Raw genomic sequence first — 18756 nt, forward strand, 5'->3', positions numbered from 1 at the left:
TTTTATATTAAGTAGCATAAGGGATGTTCAAGAAAAATTGAATTAAACCAACTTCAAAAAATTGAAAAATTGATTTGTAAAAGGTTTGGACTGATTTGAGGTTTGAGGGTGGTTAAATTGAACTTAAGGGATAAAGACCTAACCGTTGGAAGTTCTGAGTGTTGAAAAAGATGGCAGGGGCAAAATCCAAACCATTTGCATAGTTTAAGTGCGAATTTAACCCTTTTTCTCATTTAAAAAGGTCTTGCGTGTTGGAAAGCTTTTGTTGTTATTCAATAAGGACAAATCTAACTTATTATTATGGTAATAATAAAGATAAACTTGACTTCAATTATTAACGGAGGACAATATTTAGACCATTTCGTAAAGTTTGAGGGGAATTTGGACTATTTTCCCTTTAATATAAGATATTTTGTTGGGACTAAATGCCTTGAAGGGACTTGAATCCAGGATAAAGTGCAATAAACTTTAGCCAAGTGAGTACTTTCCTTAAGATCATAAACTTTAGAGACCGTTTGGCCATGAATTTTTTTTTTACTTTTTTTCGAATAATTTTTATTTTTTTCGAAATCAGTGTTTGACCATAAAATTTTCAGTTTTCACTTAAAGATTGAATTTTGGTTGAAAAACTCCAAAAGGTTATTTTTTTAAAATTTTCTGTCAGAACACTCACAAAAGTTAAAAAATAACTCAAAATTATATTCATGTCCAAAAATAACTCTAATTTTCAAATACCATTTTCGGTTTGAATTTTTTTTTACCTTTCTCAAAATTTTACAATTTTTATGTCCAAATGCCCGCTTAGTCAAGAGCACTTTCCTTAAGACTATAAACTTGCCAAATAAGCACTTAAGACTAGTTTTTTTTTTTTTTTTTTGGGAAGTAATCACGCAAACTTTCAGAATGTCCAGAAGCGCTTCTATTGATAAATATTAGATCTTTTGTTTGGATGTGATGGTTTAGAAAGGCCTCGAGTTTAAGGTTTAATTGTTTTGAACATGGTAAAGCTATGAAATTTAGGATAAAGTGCAATAAACTTTAGACAACCGAGTAATTTCCCCCAAGACTTTTTCCTTTTTTGAAGTAATAATCCCACAAAGTTTCACAATGCCGCACTACAAGCGCTTTTGTTTGATATACAACCCTTTGTTTGGACAAAATATTTAAAAGGGTCTCGATCGGGTCTTAAGTTTTAATTCTTTAAATTTGGCAATGTTATGGAATATAGGAAAAAGGATCTCACTTGACCTAAGGGGTGTTTGGCTGCACTTTATCCTAGAAACTAACAACCACACCAACAACAACAAAATATAGTGATCTCCCACAAGTGGAATTTGGGGAGGGTAAGATGTACGCAGCCTTACTCTTACCCTGGAAGGGCAGAGAGGTTGTTTCTGATAGACACTCGGCTCGCAAAAGAATGAAAAATAATTATGGCAACAAGTAGGAACAACAACAACAAGATAAAAAAGACTAAAGCCAAAAAAAAGTTAAACTCTAGATAGTAATAGCAGTCTATGAATAAAAAAATATCATACTAACATTAATGCTAGCGAACTGAGTAAGACAAAGAGAAACCCTCGACTACCTACTAGCCTCCTGTCCTAATCTTCGACCTCCATACCCTTCTATCTAGGGCCATGTCCTTAGTTAGCTCCAGCTGCGCCATGTCCCGCCTAATCACCTCTCCCTGAGATTTCTTAGGCCTGCCTCTACCGTTCCTGATACTTACCAGGGCTAACCTCTCACACCTTCTAACTGGGTTTTTATACTTCTTTTCTTAATATGCCTGAACCATCTCAACCTCGCATCCCGCATCTTATCCTCCACATGGGCCACTCTCACCTTATTTCGAATAACTTTATTCCTAATCTTATTTGAATAACTTTATTCCTAATCTTATCTAATTTGGTATACCCACACATCCACCTTAACATCCTCATCTCAGCTACTTTCATCTTATGGACATGAGAGTTCTTGACATGCCAACACTATGCTCCATACAACATAGTCGGTCTAACTACTACCTTGTAGAACTTACCTTTAAGTTTCAGTGGCACACTCTTATCACACAAGACACCAAAAGCGAGCCTCCACTTCATCTAATCTACTCTGATACGATGCGTGAAATCCTCATCAATCTCCCCGTTACCTTGTGTTATAGATCAGGGTACTTGAAATGTCTCTCTTGTAAATGACTTGTGTATTAAGTATCACACTCATATCTGTTTCCTGGGTAACAGCGCTGAACTTGCACTCCAAATACTCTATCTTGGTCATGCTTAGCTTGAAACCTTTAGACTTAATAGCCGGTCTCCAAACCTCCAGTCTGTCGTCAACACCTCCTTGTATCTCATCAATCAGAACTATATCATCCACAAATAACTTACACCACATCACCTCCCCTTGAATGTATCGCGTCAATGCGACCATCGCCAAGGAAACAAAATGGGCTAAGGGCTCATCCCTGATGCAATCTCATCACAATCAGAAAGTTTTCTATGTCTCCTCCCGTTGTCCTAACCCGCATCTTAGCTCTATCATACATGTCCTTAATCACTCTAATGTAGGCTACATATACACATTTAGCCTATAAACACCTTTACTTTGTCGTATATTTCCTCTAGGTCAATAAACATCATATGTAAGTCCTTCTTCATTGTCCTATACTACTCTATCAATCTCCTCACTAGATGAATGGCTTCCGTATTTGTGACGACCTGACCAGTCGTTTTGAGATCTAGCACATTATTCGACGGTTTGAGGATTTGAGTAGCTTCACTTCAGGTATTATGACTTGTACGTGTGGTCGGAATTGAAATTCGGGAAGTTCAGAATTGATTTGGAAAGAAAATTCTAATTTCTGAAGCTTTAAGTTGGAAGAATTGGCTAAGGTTTGGCTTTGAGTAAACGACCTCGGAATCGAGATTTGAAGGTTCTGATAGGTTCATATGATGATTTCGGACTTGGGCGTATGTTCGGGTTGAGTATCGGATCACCCAACAGCAATTCGACGCTTATTATGGAAAGTTGGCATTTTTGAAAGTTTTAGAATTTCATCAGTTTGGTTTGAAGTGGATTTTGATGTTATCGATGTCCGCTTGGAGTTTCAAGACTTGGAATAGCTTTTCTTATGTCATTTATGACCCGTGTGCGAAATTTGAAGTAATTTCGGATTGATTTATTATATTTCGGCACAAGATATAGAATTTAGAAATTCAAAAATTTATAAGTTTGATTCAAGGCGCGAATCATGATTTTAATGTTGTTTATCGCGGTTTAAAGATTTGACTAAGTTCGTATTGTATTTTGGGACGTGTTGGTATATTTGGTTAAGGTCCCGAGGGCCTCAGGTGGATTCCGGATAGTTAACATATAGGATTTTGGACTTAAGGAAAAAGCTAGAGAATTCTGGTTGCTGGTGCAACCGCTTCTGCGCAAGATTCACCGCAGAAGCGAGGCAATGAACCGCAGAATCAGTTGGGAGTGACCTGGGTAGAGGTCGCAGGTGCGAAGGAAATCCCACACCTGCGTGATCGCAGATGCGACCACTAGATCGCAGAAGCGGAGTTTGCTGGGGAATGCTGGAACTGCAGATATGGAACCGCACATGCGGCGGATCGATCGCAGAAGCGAAAAGTGTGAGGGAGGGCTGCTTTGTAGAAGTGGCAATGTTGCCGCATAAGCGAATCTGAAAAAGCAGACCTTTTGTCCGCAAAAGCGAGGAGGAGCATCGCATCTGCGGAGCCGCAGAAGCGACTAATAGACCGCAGATATGAAAGGTCGTTGGGCAGTGTGTTCTTTTAAAACGGGTGTTTAACCCATTTTCACTTTACTTCATCCATGGGAGCCCATTTTGAAGCAATTTTGGAGTGCCGTATTCATCATCTATTATGGGGTAAGTGATTCCTTCACATTGTGAGTTAAATACATGGTTTATATATGGATTTAAGCATGAGGATTTGTAGATATTTGGAATTTTGGTGGAAAATCGAGAAATTGGTATTTTTTGAATTTTGACCACGAAATTGGTCATGGAATTGAGAATAAATTATATAATTGAGTTCGTAACGTTATGGTTAATGTTTATCTTCAAAAATATTCGGAATCCGGGCATGTGGGCCCGAGGGTTGATTTTATAGACTTTTCGAGCGGAGTTGGGAATTATTATGAATTGAATTATTATGAGTATTAGAGTATATCTTTATTGGTTTGTACATTGTTTGACTAGTTTTGGAGAGATGGGGATCCGTTTGAGGTGTTTGAGTGGCGTTAGAGCCGGTTATGGAACTTCAGAGGAAGGTAAGTCTCTTGCCTAACTCTGTGAGGGGGAAACTACCTTGTGCTACTTCTTGCGGGGGCTACGTATGCACGAGGTGACGAGAGTCCGTACGTAGCTAGAGTCATGTTATGTTTTGGGTAGACTTAGGTTTTCGCCATGCTATAACTGTACTATTTGAGTTATCTCTTGCCTATTAAATTTCCTTTATTTTCCGATGTGACCTTAGACTAGACTTGTGTAAAGTGATAGACTTGCTATTGTAGAGACTCGATGAGCTTCATGATTAGCCGCAAAATAATGGTACTCCTCTTACGAATTTCTCCCGCATTATGCATTCTCATCGAAGGGTTTCTCTAAAAATTTATAACTTACATGTCTATTCGTGAGTGGGTCAAGGACCCGTCCAAGATTCTTATTCTAATGGGATCGGACCGTTCGCCTCGGTAGTATAATAGATGCATCTATGGTTTGTGTCGTTCGACCCTCAGCAGTGCGCATATTATGGTAGGATCGGGTCGTTTGTCTCGGCAGGATTATGTATCACACTCTCATGGGAGCGGTCCATTCACCTTAACAATACAATAGATGTATCTATAGTTCGGAAATATTATGATGGATTGGGTCGTACACCTCGGCATTTCTATAAATTACTCTTATGAAATCATGCGTAATAATTGGCAAGAAGCTAGTATATTTGTGAGTTTTCCTAATTTGAAATGTGACGACCTATCTGGTAAGGTCCATTATATATATATACTCCGATTGAGGAGGTAACTACTAGCTGAGAGCTTGACTTATTTCTAAGAGGAAAACTGTACCACGTATTTACACTTGTTATTTCGTTTATTTACTATGACTCACATATGTTTACTTCTATTGTATCTGTCTCATTGGACCACTTGTAAGTGTCAATGTCGACCCCTCGTCACTACTTCTTTGGGGTTAGGCTAGATACTTACTGGGTATGCATTGATTTACGTACTAATGCTACACTTGCTGCACGTATTGTGCAAGTACATATATGTCTGGTGGTCTTTTGGGTGCAAAGGCGCGGCTATTGCGGGGACTTTATCGTGAGCTACACTTCGTGTTACTATCTGCAGCTGGCAAAGTCTCCATCAGAGTTATTTATATTCTCCTGTCTAAGTTGTAATCCAGACATATGTGTATTTTATTATATTTCCTAGTTGATGCTCATGCACTTATGACACCGGGTTTTGGGGGTTCCTACAGGTTGTTCATTATTGTAGTTCTATATTATCATGTACCCTGTAAATTTTATTTCATACTATTTAATTAACGTAAATTATGATTTCAAAATACTAAAATGGGTAATCAAGCTGATCAATCACCGTTGGCTTGTCTGACGGCGGTGTTAGGCGCCATCACGACCTTTAGTGAATTTTGGGTCGTGACAGTTTGGTATCAGAATGTTAGGTTTACTTGAGTCTCACGAGTCATGAGCAAGTCTAGTAGAGTCTTGCAGATCGGTACGGAGACGTCTGTACTTGTCTTCGAGATGCTACAAGGTTGTTAGGAGCACTTCCCTTCTTGATTTCCTCACCGTGCGGTTTGATTCCATTGAGGCTTGTGCCTTTATTTCCTTCCTACTAAATCTTATGCGACATGAGGCATTTGTTATCAATTGGGGGTCGAGTAGTTGTATTGGTACTGCAGACGTAGTTGTACTCAGTGTAGCGTCGTTGGAAGATGTCGGTAAGTAATTCTACAGGTGGGTGATCTCCTGTGAGCAAATTAGCGGTTGCGTGATTCTTATGAAGTTTCTGCGAAGAGTTCTACTAACTACCCGGTACAGTCACCAATATGCGACTGTGACGGATAATTCAGAATGTTTATGAGAAGTTTGACGAAAGATTTTGAGAAATTTGGCGGGTTAAATGTGCGAGATCATGGTAATTAAGAAGGAGGAATCGTTGTGGGCTCTATATTATGTGATGGTAGCTTAACTCTAAGAGGGGGAGCCCACCGTCTATGATTGGATCACATGGTTGCATGCTTGTGCAGTTTCTGGTTATCAGTGTATTGGTGGGTTATTATGACTAAGGAAAGAAAACATCAGGGGAAATTCGAGCAAAGAAATTGATAAATGTGCACTATATTCTACCTTATCGATTCATGTGCAGTTTTGGAAAGACAAAGAGTTTATGCTTCTTGTGGATGTGATGTACAAGGACAAGAATTCAGCCGGTTGCTTTTTTGAGAGGGTGTTCATGTGCTAGTAAAGCGTTGAAGTTTGGTTATATTCGGGATCAGGTCAGAGTGGGTGACTCTCAACAACGGTCCTAGTGGGTTCAAGATTTGAAGTGCAGTGCCTGAGGATTTCGGGTCCGTGGTGTGGTTAAGGATCGAGTTTTCACAGTGGATTACGAGTGAGACTTGGAATGTTCTATGTTATCATTGGGTATGCGGTGCAGTATTGGAGGAAAGGAAGAAATATTTTTGGATTCACGGAAGGTCTTGCAGAATGGGTGTACTAGTTGGAGATGGTATGGTGCGCGTAAGGAGAGTATGTGATGATTCATGGGTATTGAAACGATGTGGTCTCGCGATTTGGGTCACTCGGGATGAGTGCGTGACGGGTTCATTTATGTTTTGAATGGAGCTATTATTATTTCTAAGGCAAGTCTAGAGTAAATTGAAAGAAGTTGGGTCGGTTAATAATAGGGTTGTGCGTGGATCGGGTCGGCCGGATTTAATACATTTCGAATTCGGATTTCGGATTCTACAAAATGCAATCCGAAATAATATTGGATCGGATCAGATTTTAAAGTTTGGATCGTATCAATATTTCGGATTTTGGGGCAATTATGAGGGTACTATGGTGCCAATATAGATAAATTCAGTAATTGTAAAGGTAATAACCAAGAGTAAGATATAAAGGAAGTACTAACTATCTGAAATTAAAGTTTAGTATTTATACATGCCCTAATAATTTCGGATTGGATCGAGTTAAAATTATACCAATCCGAATCCCATCTGAATATCCAAAATTTTAATAAACATAATCCGAAATTCGATCCAAATATCCGAAATTCAAAATTCGAAATTGAGTGGATCGGTTTGGATTTCGGATATCCAATCCAAATGAACATCCCTAGTTAGTAATGGTTTAACTAGCATAATTGTGGAAATGATCAGTTCCTTTGGCATGTGAAGTTATAAATGTGGTTTGTGGTTGTACGCGCGGGCTTGACAACCACCACAACTTGATTGATTTAGGAGGTATTTTATTCAGATGGCCTTGTGGTATAAGTGGATTCCGGAGGAGTCATAGCGGTTTAAACCGCGACTTGAGGTTTGTATTTTATGCGGTTTGGGAATTCAATTGTGTGTTGCATTGGCTCTTCTGAAATGGGCTAAGTGAAAGGTTTCTAGCCAATGAAGTGTTTATTCTACTGGTAGTTCAGGGGTTATGATGAATTCGTGTATTCTCGCATAGCGGCATGATAGGTGCAGTGAGCGGTACAGGAAATTGAAAGTTAAGGATCAAGGTTTTGGTTTGGTGTTGACAAGAATGCCATGAGCTCGGATGAGCATGGGAGAATTTAGATGTTCAGAGTAAGCTGGCATTTTCTTTAATGTCGCCTAAGAACGACGTTCTGTGTAAGATGCTTGGTGTATTGATTTGCGGATTCTTGATTTTGTTTACAAAATTAGAACTGTTGGAGGTATGGATGTGCCGACTTTGCTACCTGGTGCGAAAGGTCATGGGAGAGTGTCCCATGGGGGAATCAATATAAGTGTGACATGTTAGTCACTTGATTGTAAAATATTGAAAACAAGCATGGAGATTATGGTACTACCGTTAATGTGAGAGTTTATGCCTGGAATGCGTTCTATTCTTTTTGTTGTGAAATGTGGGAGTTGTTCCAGATTCAGACAACTTTATTATTCGCACATGTGTTGAGGTCTCGTATATTTTGTGGTGTTATATGAGCAGGATGGATCTCGAGATGCAGGTCATTTATCGCGCCTTAGTTGTGCTTGGGTTTGTGGCGTATTACGCTATCCGTCTCCCCAAAGTTGTATTTTTGCACTTGGCGTGCTTGTGGATGATATTCGCTATTCCGCAGGTATAAGCATTATGGCTTGATGGGTACGTCCTTATTTATTGTTATGTGTGGATCGAGTGGCACGCTGCCACGGATACGTTGTGTGGATCGGGTTGCACGCCGCAACGGTATCATGTTTGGATCGGCTTGCACGTTGCAATAGTATCATGTATGGATCGGGTTGCACGTTGCAACGGTGAGATGTTGAGTACGGTCCCCTATACTTTTTTGTGTATTTGTTTCTCATTATCTGAGAAAGGTTCATAGCATCTCTTCGGCCGTTTTATTCGTTACACGGGCTGGATAGTTCCTTTCCAGAATTCGTTTTTCCTTATGTGTCAGATTCAAGTTGTAGCTTGTCGGCGCATTGATGGCGTCATATGAGGTCTGGGTCAATGTTTGAGGTGATTTATTATCTGAGCGACGTGTACTGGGTGAGACGAAACTATTGGACCTGAAATTAGTGCAATCAGATTTATATAAGGTATATTAAAGAGGAAATATCGTTATTCAGTTCGGAACGAAGTAATGGTTCGTGTCAGGAGGAGAGATTCCATGATTTATTGGTTCGGCAGGTGGTTATGAGTTTCTACACATCCCTTTCATCGTGGCGGTATTGCGAGAGTTGAATCAGGGTTTATATGTGTTATGAGGAGTATTGAGGGCACCCGATTTGTGAAATGGCGGCTATTATGGCTAGAGGATGTTGTTATGGTCAAGCGACTTAGGTGGTGCATGGTGTGATTTCAGCGGAGGATCATGGTCATGTTTGAAGTGTGAAAGGGTTTGTATGGTGTTCGTATGTTAGAATCAGGTCTTGTAGAGAAATTTCAGATGTTGGAATTTGGTTCTGAAGCTTGTTAGCTAAGGTTACAGGAAGGATCTTCAGTCTGGCTCGAGATAATATGCTCACATGGGTTGTAGTGGCACGGGTAGGTGCACGAGGTGTTAAACAGTGATTTTGGACAACTCCGGAACAATTCTTGGCACGTTCGAGAATGAACGTATGTTTAAGTGGGGAAGAATGTAACGACCATGTTGATACCCGATTTTCCCTCATATTTTTTAAATATATATATATATACCTTCAAAATAGCGCATAGGCGTCATCATTTGATTTACAAGCATACACAAGTATTTTCATAATCTTCCATGATTTTTAAAGTCTTTAAACCAATTTATTTCTCCATTTTTATTGTATAAATATCCAATAATTATCCTCCAAATTATTTTATGATGATTTAATCATCTAAACTTATCATTTACACCAATACGAGGTTTAAATATTTTCAGGACATTTCTTATAATTACATTTGTATTTTTTCTAGGGCCAAATTGCATATTTTGCAATAATAACCCATATGCATGTATAATTACATTATTTATGCAAAAAATAATTTTTTATATTTTTATAATATTAAATAATTATTTTTAATCATTTTCATGCACAAATAATAATTTTAATATTTATTAATTACTTTTATAAATTATTTATTTATTAAACATTGGGTATTTAAAATCTAGCCCTAAACTCTTTTTAATTTCGGACCTAACTACTCAATCCCAGCCCAATAACCCTTGATCCCAAACCAATTAACCCAACCCCATACCCGGTAGTGATATGTTTCACTAACCCGGCCCAGAACCCCCGACTAATCGTGGATGTTGATCTCTGAGATCAACGGCCCATATTACATCCGCCTCTTTTAAATTATACTCGAACCCCCTAAACCCTAAACCATTCGTCCCTTCACCCGCTGCCCTCGAACTCTCTCAAACTCCCCTTCTCTCTCTGTCAAACCCTAGCCATCCCCCCTAGTTTTCTCTCCTAATCCCACCGATCATGGGATTCCATGGTCGCTTCTTGCCATATTCGACTCCCCCTTGGTATCAGAACCTTCTATATACCGCTTGCCTAAACATGGCAAGCGGATTTCATTGATTTCGAACCAAAGTTGATTCATTTCCTTGACCTTTTCTGTCTATGTTCGTTCTTGTTCGTTTATGGTATGAATCTCTGTGCATTTTCGTGATTCCTACTCACCCTAAAATTAAGGTTTCAGAGTTTTTTAAATCGAACCAAATCTGGTTCGATTCTTTGATTATAAAAGGTATTTCTGTCTATGTTCATTTTATTCTATGCAGCATGTGATTTTCACCTTTTATTTATTTTTGGTTTCTGCAGATTTTACACTTTCCCTAAAATTAGGGTTTGAGATTTTTCTCTTTTCCTTACTGATTTAGTTGCATGTGATGATTCTTTCCTTTCTCGTGTTTGATTGATGATTTTCCTTGTTTGGATTTTAATGTCTACTACTATATAAACCCCTCCCCATTCCCTTTTTTGGGACAGACTTGAATCGTGAATGTTTACTAAAAAACTGTAATTATCGCTCTTTATTCTCTAAATACTCTTGTTCTATATTCTGGTTCCTGGCCCGCTGAAAGCCAAGCCCAAAAATTCTGGGTTCTTATTACTGTGTACTTTGTTCTTTCTTGTCTCTTCGCTTAACAGCCAAGGCCAGAAATTCTGGGTTCTTGCTACTGTGGACTTTGTTCTTTCTTGTTTTTCGTTTAACTGGTGAGTTGCTGAACTTTCGTCGCTTCATTCCTATTTACCTATCATTAGCATGTGTTTTCACTTCTAAAGGTTGTTGTTCAATATGTGTTTGGGCTGTTCTCGTATGCAATCCTGACTGTCTTACTTCAATTCTAGGCCTCTCTAATCTAAAATGCCATTACGCTTGTAGTTTGAGACATGTTTAGACCTGCTTTAAGTTGATTAATTTATTTTTAAGTCTGCCTAGCCTATGTGTTACTAATGTTTAGAACCTCTACACTTTAGCCATCTCATTAGTCTTTAAATTTGCTATTAACCCTGTTACTTGAACATTCTTTCGTATCCCCTTTTATGGATTAGATGACTAAGCATGAAGGTATTCACTAAGTGTTTAGCATAAGTTTATTTCCGAACTTGTTGTGATGGCATGTAGCATGTTTGATCCTATATGCTTCTACCATGTCTTGACTTCCCAATAGTGGCCTTAATTTGTTCTCATTCTTTTAAATAAGTAATTTTGAGCATTTCCAATAAGTTTTATTGACCCTACTGCGTGAATCACCTAGAGGTCATGTCTATATGTTTAATAACCTACAACATGTAATCTCAATAATCAACGTGTAATACCAAATGCTCCTAAACTGTATAGTTGCTTAAAAATCATGTCTATAGGTTTTATGACCTCCATAATCTGCAAATCAGTTAACTAGGGACAGTAGCACCACATATACGATATTGAATTCGGCATCACCTAGAATCCATGCATATAGGACTCTAAGTCTCAAATTCTGAAACTATGTATTGCCCGCGTGCATTTGTTTGTTTGGGTGTGGAGGCTAACTTGAGAACTTTATTGCCTTTACATGAAGTCCCAACTTATTTTTTTGTATGTCGCCTAGTTTTATCATTTTTGAGCAACCTAAGTTAAAGTCTAACCCCCCATGAAATAGAGGTCCAAATGCCTCATGGACCAAAGGCATGGGACGGGTAGTGCACGCATAGAGTACGACTTAGAATTGACTAGTGCGCTTTAGGTAAACAACTTAAAGATAGTAATCGGGTAGCAGGAGATGATAGTCTGTGCCCGCTGAATAATATGAGTAACCCCATCTTGAGGGAGTTACGAAGTATTATTTATGTTACACGGGGTGATCCTTTAGGCTAAAAAACTTAGGACCTCCCACCTTTGTTAAAGTCAATCATTTTATTTGTCCAAATTGCTTCCCTTCACTTAGACTAATTCATATAATTCGAGTTTGGCCGGTACCCACCATTGTGGACCTCGAGAGGTGCCTAACACCTTCTCTTCAAGGTAATTTGAGCCCTTACCCGATCTTTGGTGACACAACTGGTTAATCCAGTGTTATCTGCAAAATAGGTGCCCTAACGCACCTTAATCCATTAGGTGGCGACTCTCTTTTAGTACCCTCTCATTTAAAAGAGTTGTCACGATGTCGAAGCCCGATTTTCGCGAGAAAAACGGGGCGCGACAGCATGGCAACTCTGCTGGGGAAAACCCCTTAGGCTCTTACCATAATGAACTTGGTCTCTGTGAATTAGTCACCCTCGATAAGCGTGTCTTTATGCTCAAATTCACCGTTTATTTGCTACATGCACACCCCCTTCCCTATTTCCCCTTTTACATGAATTTACATGCAACTTTTCATTTAACCATGTTCGATGGCTTCAATCTTTATGTCTTTCCCGATCCCTACCCCTTTTACCGCTTTATTATAATTTTTCATTATGCGAAATAACTCATTATTTGTTTTTCTTTCTTTCCTGTCTTTACATTTATTAAATACCATATTTATCGTTTTCATCATGCAAAATACTTGACAAGGTGTTGTTTTATTTTTTGCATAATCACATGCTCTGCATCATATTCCACTCATGTGCAATTAATACCATAGCGGCACTTGATGAGTGTCCGCGCTCTTCCTATATTACCCTTTTTAAATTTGGAAAGGCTTATTTGCGGTAAAACTAGTCGATCAGCGATGCAGTCGACGGTTCCGTGCCTTTCCCTCTCAAGTTGTCCGCATGAGAGTACCGGTCTATACTTCTATAGAAAACCCTACTCTGATGTTAACTGTGCATGCATCATGTCGAAACCTAGCATGAGTTAGAATGTTGTCCGCATAATAACTCTCTAAGGAAAGCCTTGTCCAAAGTCCATCGGGATTTCCATAATCCCAACGGGCACGATCATGATATATGCATTATTTGGAGAAAACGTGCCGATATGCTAATCATTAATGTATAAGTAGTCAAACCCGGAAGAGGAAAGGGCTATCTTTATTTGTTTTGCAGAAATGAGGCACGAAGTCCCCAGGTTCGGCATAGTCTGAAGTATCTCACCTCTATTGCTATACTGGTGGTAAAATCTCTCGCCAAGCGACAAGAACCATGTGAAAATAATTCTTGGAAATTTACCTTTTTTGCTAGACATTCAGCCAAACAATGTATTGATCGAGGCCGCTACTATGTTCTAGGATGAAAAGAGAGTTGTTTTCCATTTTGGTAACATAGAGATGACTCCCCTTCTTGAGGAAATAGGAGGTTTTGCCGGGCTACCCTGGGAGAGTCCCGGTCTGATGGTACCGGAAAATCATACTTCTCGGGGATTTCTGAAGATGATGGGTCTTAGAAAGAATGACGAGTTAGTCTGCCTGAAGAAGTCCTACATACCTTTCGACTTCCTCTACGAGCGTTATGGGCACAACACATCCTACCGTATCTATCATGATGAGTTTGCCATCACTTCCCTGGGTTGGTCTCATCGTCGGGTTTTTGTGTTCATCGTCTGTTTTCTGGGTATGATAGTATTTCCAATTCAAGGAGACATGATTCACACTCATTTGGGTATGGTTACCAAGACCTTAATAGAAGGGATTGAGGGACAGACTTACACTATAGTCCCAATGATCGTGGCAGAGATATACCGAGGTTTGGACCATTATAAGAAGGGATTCAGAACTTTTTAAAGGTTGTAATTTTTTACTGCAAATATGGTTATTGGAGCATCTTCAAAGAGGACAGTACCGTCAGGAATTTCCGCAGCGACCATGGAATAACCACATAGCCTTTCACCATCCAAAAAGAATGACGTTCATCCCATACAGGTTTGCACAACCGGAAAACGCAGTGGATCGGGTACACTTCTTTAGCAAATTGACTGATAACAAGGTCCATTGGATGTTCGAGTAGTTCCCTACTAGCAAGTTCATCATCAGGTCCATAGATGTTTCTCACTTAGTGTTGATCGGGTTGAGGGGTATCTATCCTTATGCTCCTATCAGGGTCATGAGACAGGCTGGGAGAAAACAAGTCATACCGCAAGTTTCTAAGATGGTTCACTACAAAGTACACTTTCAGGGTGGTGCCATTCCATCTAAGTGTGAGGCCCAACACATGTGGCATCTGAAGATTATTGTGGAAAAGGATACCATCGAACCAGATCGGTACCACGCCGGTCATGTGTATTTCTACCTATCATGGTTGGATGATGACATAGCAGGAGAAGTCGAGCTAGGGATCGATCGAGGAAACATGGTCATAGACGATGTTGCTGAAGCACGAGTAAAATACAAGAGGTTGCGCAAGAGAATCCTTGAGTCTGAAGCCAGACATTTGGAATAACACAAGATAGACATGGAATCAATCAATGAATGGAGGGAAGTTGCTGCAAAATAAACAGAGAGGCTGGAGTACTTAGAGCAGGGTCTGATGGAACTTGAAGGGAAGGTGAGGAAAAGGATCGTGGATTGTCAGAATGCAGAGGGCAACGAAGGAGGACACCTAGCAAGGATGTATCTGCTCCTGGACATGCGCGACCTGGGGAATCTGATCGATGGGGCCAAGAAGGCCAAGCTTGGAGAGGGTCCCTCCGGGACTAAATAGAATAGAATTGTTGTTTATTTGCTTTTCTATAGTCGTTTTAGAAATTGATTGTAATAAGGCAAATGCCACTAGCAACTCTTTTAATTATTGTCATTTTAAAGGTTTGATCTATTTATTACATTAATGAAATGAGGCAGTTATCGGCATCAAGTTTCTCCAAATCTATGTGTCGCTAGGCCTACCTCAGGCACAATGAGGTCCCCAAAATTAGGACACGAATTTATAATTCTGCAATACATGTTTAAATATCTCAAATATCCTTCCAAAATCCCCTACTGACTTGTTTACCTTTTTGCTTTTCTTTGTTTTGATTATTCCCATCCCCTAAGGTTGGTTCTTGCATACTGGCATCATCAGCATATCATACCAGATCCATAGGCCCTCCACCTCCTCCTCCTCCAAGTGATCCTAAAAGTAAGGGAAAGGCTAAGATGGATGACATGAGTGGTATCAGGAAAGATAACGCTGCGCATGCGAAAAATGTTGAAACTTCAGATGGTCGGAGTACTCTGGCACAGAATGATTTGGTTCTACGGTTGGAACTGGAATTGCAAGGGGAACTTGAGCAGGTCCGCAACTTGGCAAACCTCTCCCTCACCTTAAACGTCCCGGATATTAACCAACAGAACACCCAAAACCTATCACTTCCTCAAAACACACCAAACCAACATCCACAAAATCCTCCCGCACCTCATCAATACGACACACCTTCTCAAAATCCTAACCCTCCACCAGTGCCAACTCCTCCTCAACACCAACATCTTCTGACTCAGTATCCACAAACTACTACCTACCATACTCCTCAAAATACACCGCAACCTACCCCCGATCCGCAGAATTCAACCAATGATCATCACTACATCCAAATTCTCGGTATCCACCAAAGTAACCCCATATACGTAGAAACCCTACCTCACTCCACTCAACAAATCCCATACACACCGAAATTCGCCGAGAAGGACATGCTCATCAAGAATATGGCAGAGGAACTTAAGAAGCTCACAAGCCTAGTCTAGGGTGTCATAGGGGGTAAAGGCATTGGGGGTTTTAATTATGAAGATCTGTGTATTCAGCCAGACGTAGAACTGTCGGAGGGTTATAAACCTCCTAAGTTTGAGATGTTTGACGGAACAGGTGACCCAAAGGTGCATCTAAGGATATACTGTGACAAGCTCATAGGAGTTGGAAAGGATGAAAGGATTCGCATGAAGTTGTTCATGAGAAGTCTCACTGGGGACGCCCTATCTTGTTACATTAGTCAAAATCCCAAGAAGTGGGTTAATTGGGTAAGCATGGCATTGTATTTAATGGATCGATTCAGGTTTAATACGGAGAATGCACCAGACGTGTTCTACATACAGAATCTCAAGAAGAAGCCAACTGAGACTTTCCGTGAGTATGCTACTCGATGGAGATCAGAAGCCGCGAAAATAAGGCCGGCATTGGAAAAAGAGCACATGAACAAGTTCTTCGTCCGAACCCAGGATCCACAATACTATGAAAGGTTGATGGTTATCGAGAACCACAAATTCTCCGACATCATCAAGCTAGGGGAAAAGATTGAGGAAGGGATCAAGAGCGGAATGGTAGCTAATTTTGAGGGATTACAGGATATAAACAAAGCATTGCAATCAGGGGATATATACAAGGAGAAAGAAGTAGGGGATGTGATGGTAGCCCAAGGTCCAAAATCTCCTCTTACATACCAAACACCTCCACCCACATATCAGCCTTCACCTCCCAGATATCCACAACCCGCCACTACTTACCACACTTATAACACCCAGCCAGCATATTATCACTCACCTCCAGCCCGCCAAAACTATTAGAAACCCAGACTAAATTTCGACCGCAGGCCACCCAGACAATACACCCCTATTACTGAACCCATTGATCAATTATACGAGAGACTGAAAGCTGCTGGATATGTCACCCCTATTCGCGTTGTTGCCATGGAAAACTCCTCTCAATGGGTCAATCCAAACAAAATATGTGCCTACCACTCCGGCATGAAAGGTTATACTATTGATGGATATCGCACCCTGAAAGACAAGATCCAGACACTAATCGATACTAAGGTTATACAAGCAAAGGAGGTTAGACCTAACGTCCGCAACAATCTCCTCTCAGATCATAGGGACATGGGAGTAAATGTGATAGACACTGATGAAGAATGGGACCCAGAGGGGTCAATTGGACTCATTTGAGAAGGGGATAATCCTTAAACATCTCCAAACACTCTCACACCTATCATGGTACAAACTCAGGCACCAATTGAAGTTGAGGTAGCTGCACCAACTCCGTTTGAGGTTGAAGTAACATCACCCTTCACCGTGATGGTAGCACCTACACCGTCTTATAAGTCTAAAGCTATACCATGGGATTATGTTGCAGAAGTAAGAAGGAAAGGAAATGGGAAAAATGGAAGAAACTGGTGCAGCACAAGGTATGGCCAGAACTGGTAGGGTATACACACCCGAGCATCTGGGGAGGGGGGACAAGTAAAGAAGCCGCTTCTAAGAAGCCCATCATTAAAATCGGCCCGGATAATCTTTGGAGAAAGGTGCAAGCAAGGGAGTATTCTGTGGTTGATCATTTGAATAAAACCCCTGCTCAGATACCCATTCTATCACTACTGCAGAATTCTGAGGCATATAGGAACGCGTTGATGAAAGTGTTGAATGAGGCTTGTGTACCCAACAATATTACCAGTGGAGAGATGGCCAATATGGTAGGACAAGTGTTGGGAAGCCACAAGATCACTTTTCATGAAGACGAGCTACCACCAGAAGGACTAAGTTACAACAGGGCACTACATATCACAGTGCAATTTGAGGATAAGTTCATTGCTAGAGTCCTGATAGATGGGGCTTCGAGTATTAACATATGTCCACTAACTACTCTGAAAAGATTGGGTAAAGGCATGCACGAGATACAAGCAGGAAGTATGAATGTGATAGCATTTTATGGTTCTCAAAGGGCCACAATTGGGGAAACCAACCTCAGCCTAAAGATGGGCCCAACCTGGGTTGATGTTGAGTTTCAAGTGTTGAACATATCTGCTACCTACAACCTATTGTTGGGACGACCTTGGATACATATCGTTGGGGCCGTAGCTTCTACTTTACATCAGGTCGTGAACTTTGAATGGAACCATCAGGAAGTGATCATCCATGGGGACGGAAGTAATCCTATTTACACCAGTCAAACTGTTCCGGTCATCGAGAATAGAAGGAAGTTGGGTGGAGAAACATACTATCGCATCGAGCGCGTCAACACAATTGAAAATGACAAATGGTGGAGCAGTAAGATAGAAGACATATTGGCATGGGCGGGGTATGAGCCTGGCAAAGGTCTCGGCAAGAATATCCAGGGGATCACCAAACCAATACAGCTAAAGCGTCATGGCACAATTTTTGGGCTTGGGTATGAATACACTCGGCACGAGTATCAGAATTGGTCGCCACCATGGTGTGGTCCTTATTACCCTCTAGAGCAACTAGTACCATATTTGAGCCAGTCATTTCACCAAGCTGACATGATGTGGGAGTCCGAAGAAGATGAAGTTCTAGCTGGTATAAGGAATCTGTTTGTGGATGTTGGAGACATGGATTGCAGTGCGATAGTTGAGGAGGAAGGCCTCATTATTCAAACCTTGGAGAAGGGAGTTCTTCTCAAGAACTGGACTGCTGCACCATCAAGGGCCCATCGAGTTTCTGGGTAGCCTAGCAATTAGCATCATTTATTTTTAAAAGCATTTTATGAGCATTTAAGACGTTTTCAGCATTTTGTTTTAAGAATGTTTTGTTTGAAATAATTGCTCGGGTCATCGAGCCGCACCTGTTTTACGTTTTCAAGATTTATCTAAATGCATTGTTATTTTTAGTATTTATTATTATTCTTTACATTTTTTTTTCTCTACAACATTATTATTACCT

General features: G+C 40.3%; 1 protein-coding gene across 1 annotated transcript; it reads left to right on the plus strand.

Annotated features, from left to right (window-relative positions):
* The first annotated feature begins 15249 nt into the window (after positions 1-15249).
* On the plus strand, positions 15250-16647 carry LOC138902427 (uncharacterized). Its single transcript, XM_070190293.1, has 2 exons — positions 15250-15387; positions 15892-16647. The coding sequence occupies exons 1-2, from the start codon at positions 15250-15252 to the stop codon at positions 16645-16647; spliced, it is 894 nt and encodes a 297-aa protein (XP_070046394.1).
* The last annotated feature ends 2109 nt before the right edge of the window (positions 16648-18756 follow it).

Source organism: Nicotiana tomentosiformis, chromosome 12 (genome assembly GCF_000390325.3).
Source record: "Nicotiana tomentosiformis chromosome 12, ASM39032v3, whole genome shotgun sequence".
Classification (NCBI taxonomy): domain Eukaryota; kingdom Viridiplantae; phylum Streptophyta; class Magnoliopsida; order Solanales; family Solanaceae; genus Nicotiana; species Nicotiana tomentosiformis.

Coding starts and splice junctions, on each gene's coding strand:
- LOC138902427 (XM_070190293.1), top strand. CDS start 15,250: ATGGATGACATGAGTGGTATCAGGAAAGATAACGCTGCGCATGCGAAA. Junction 15,388..15,891: donor TGCAAGGGGAACTTGAGCAG/GTCCGCAACTTG, acceptor CTGTGTATTCAG/CCAGACGTAGAACTGTCGGA.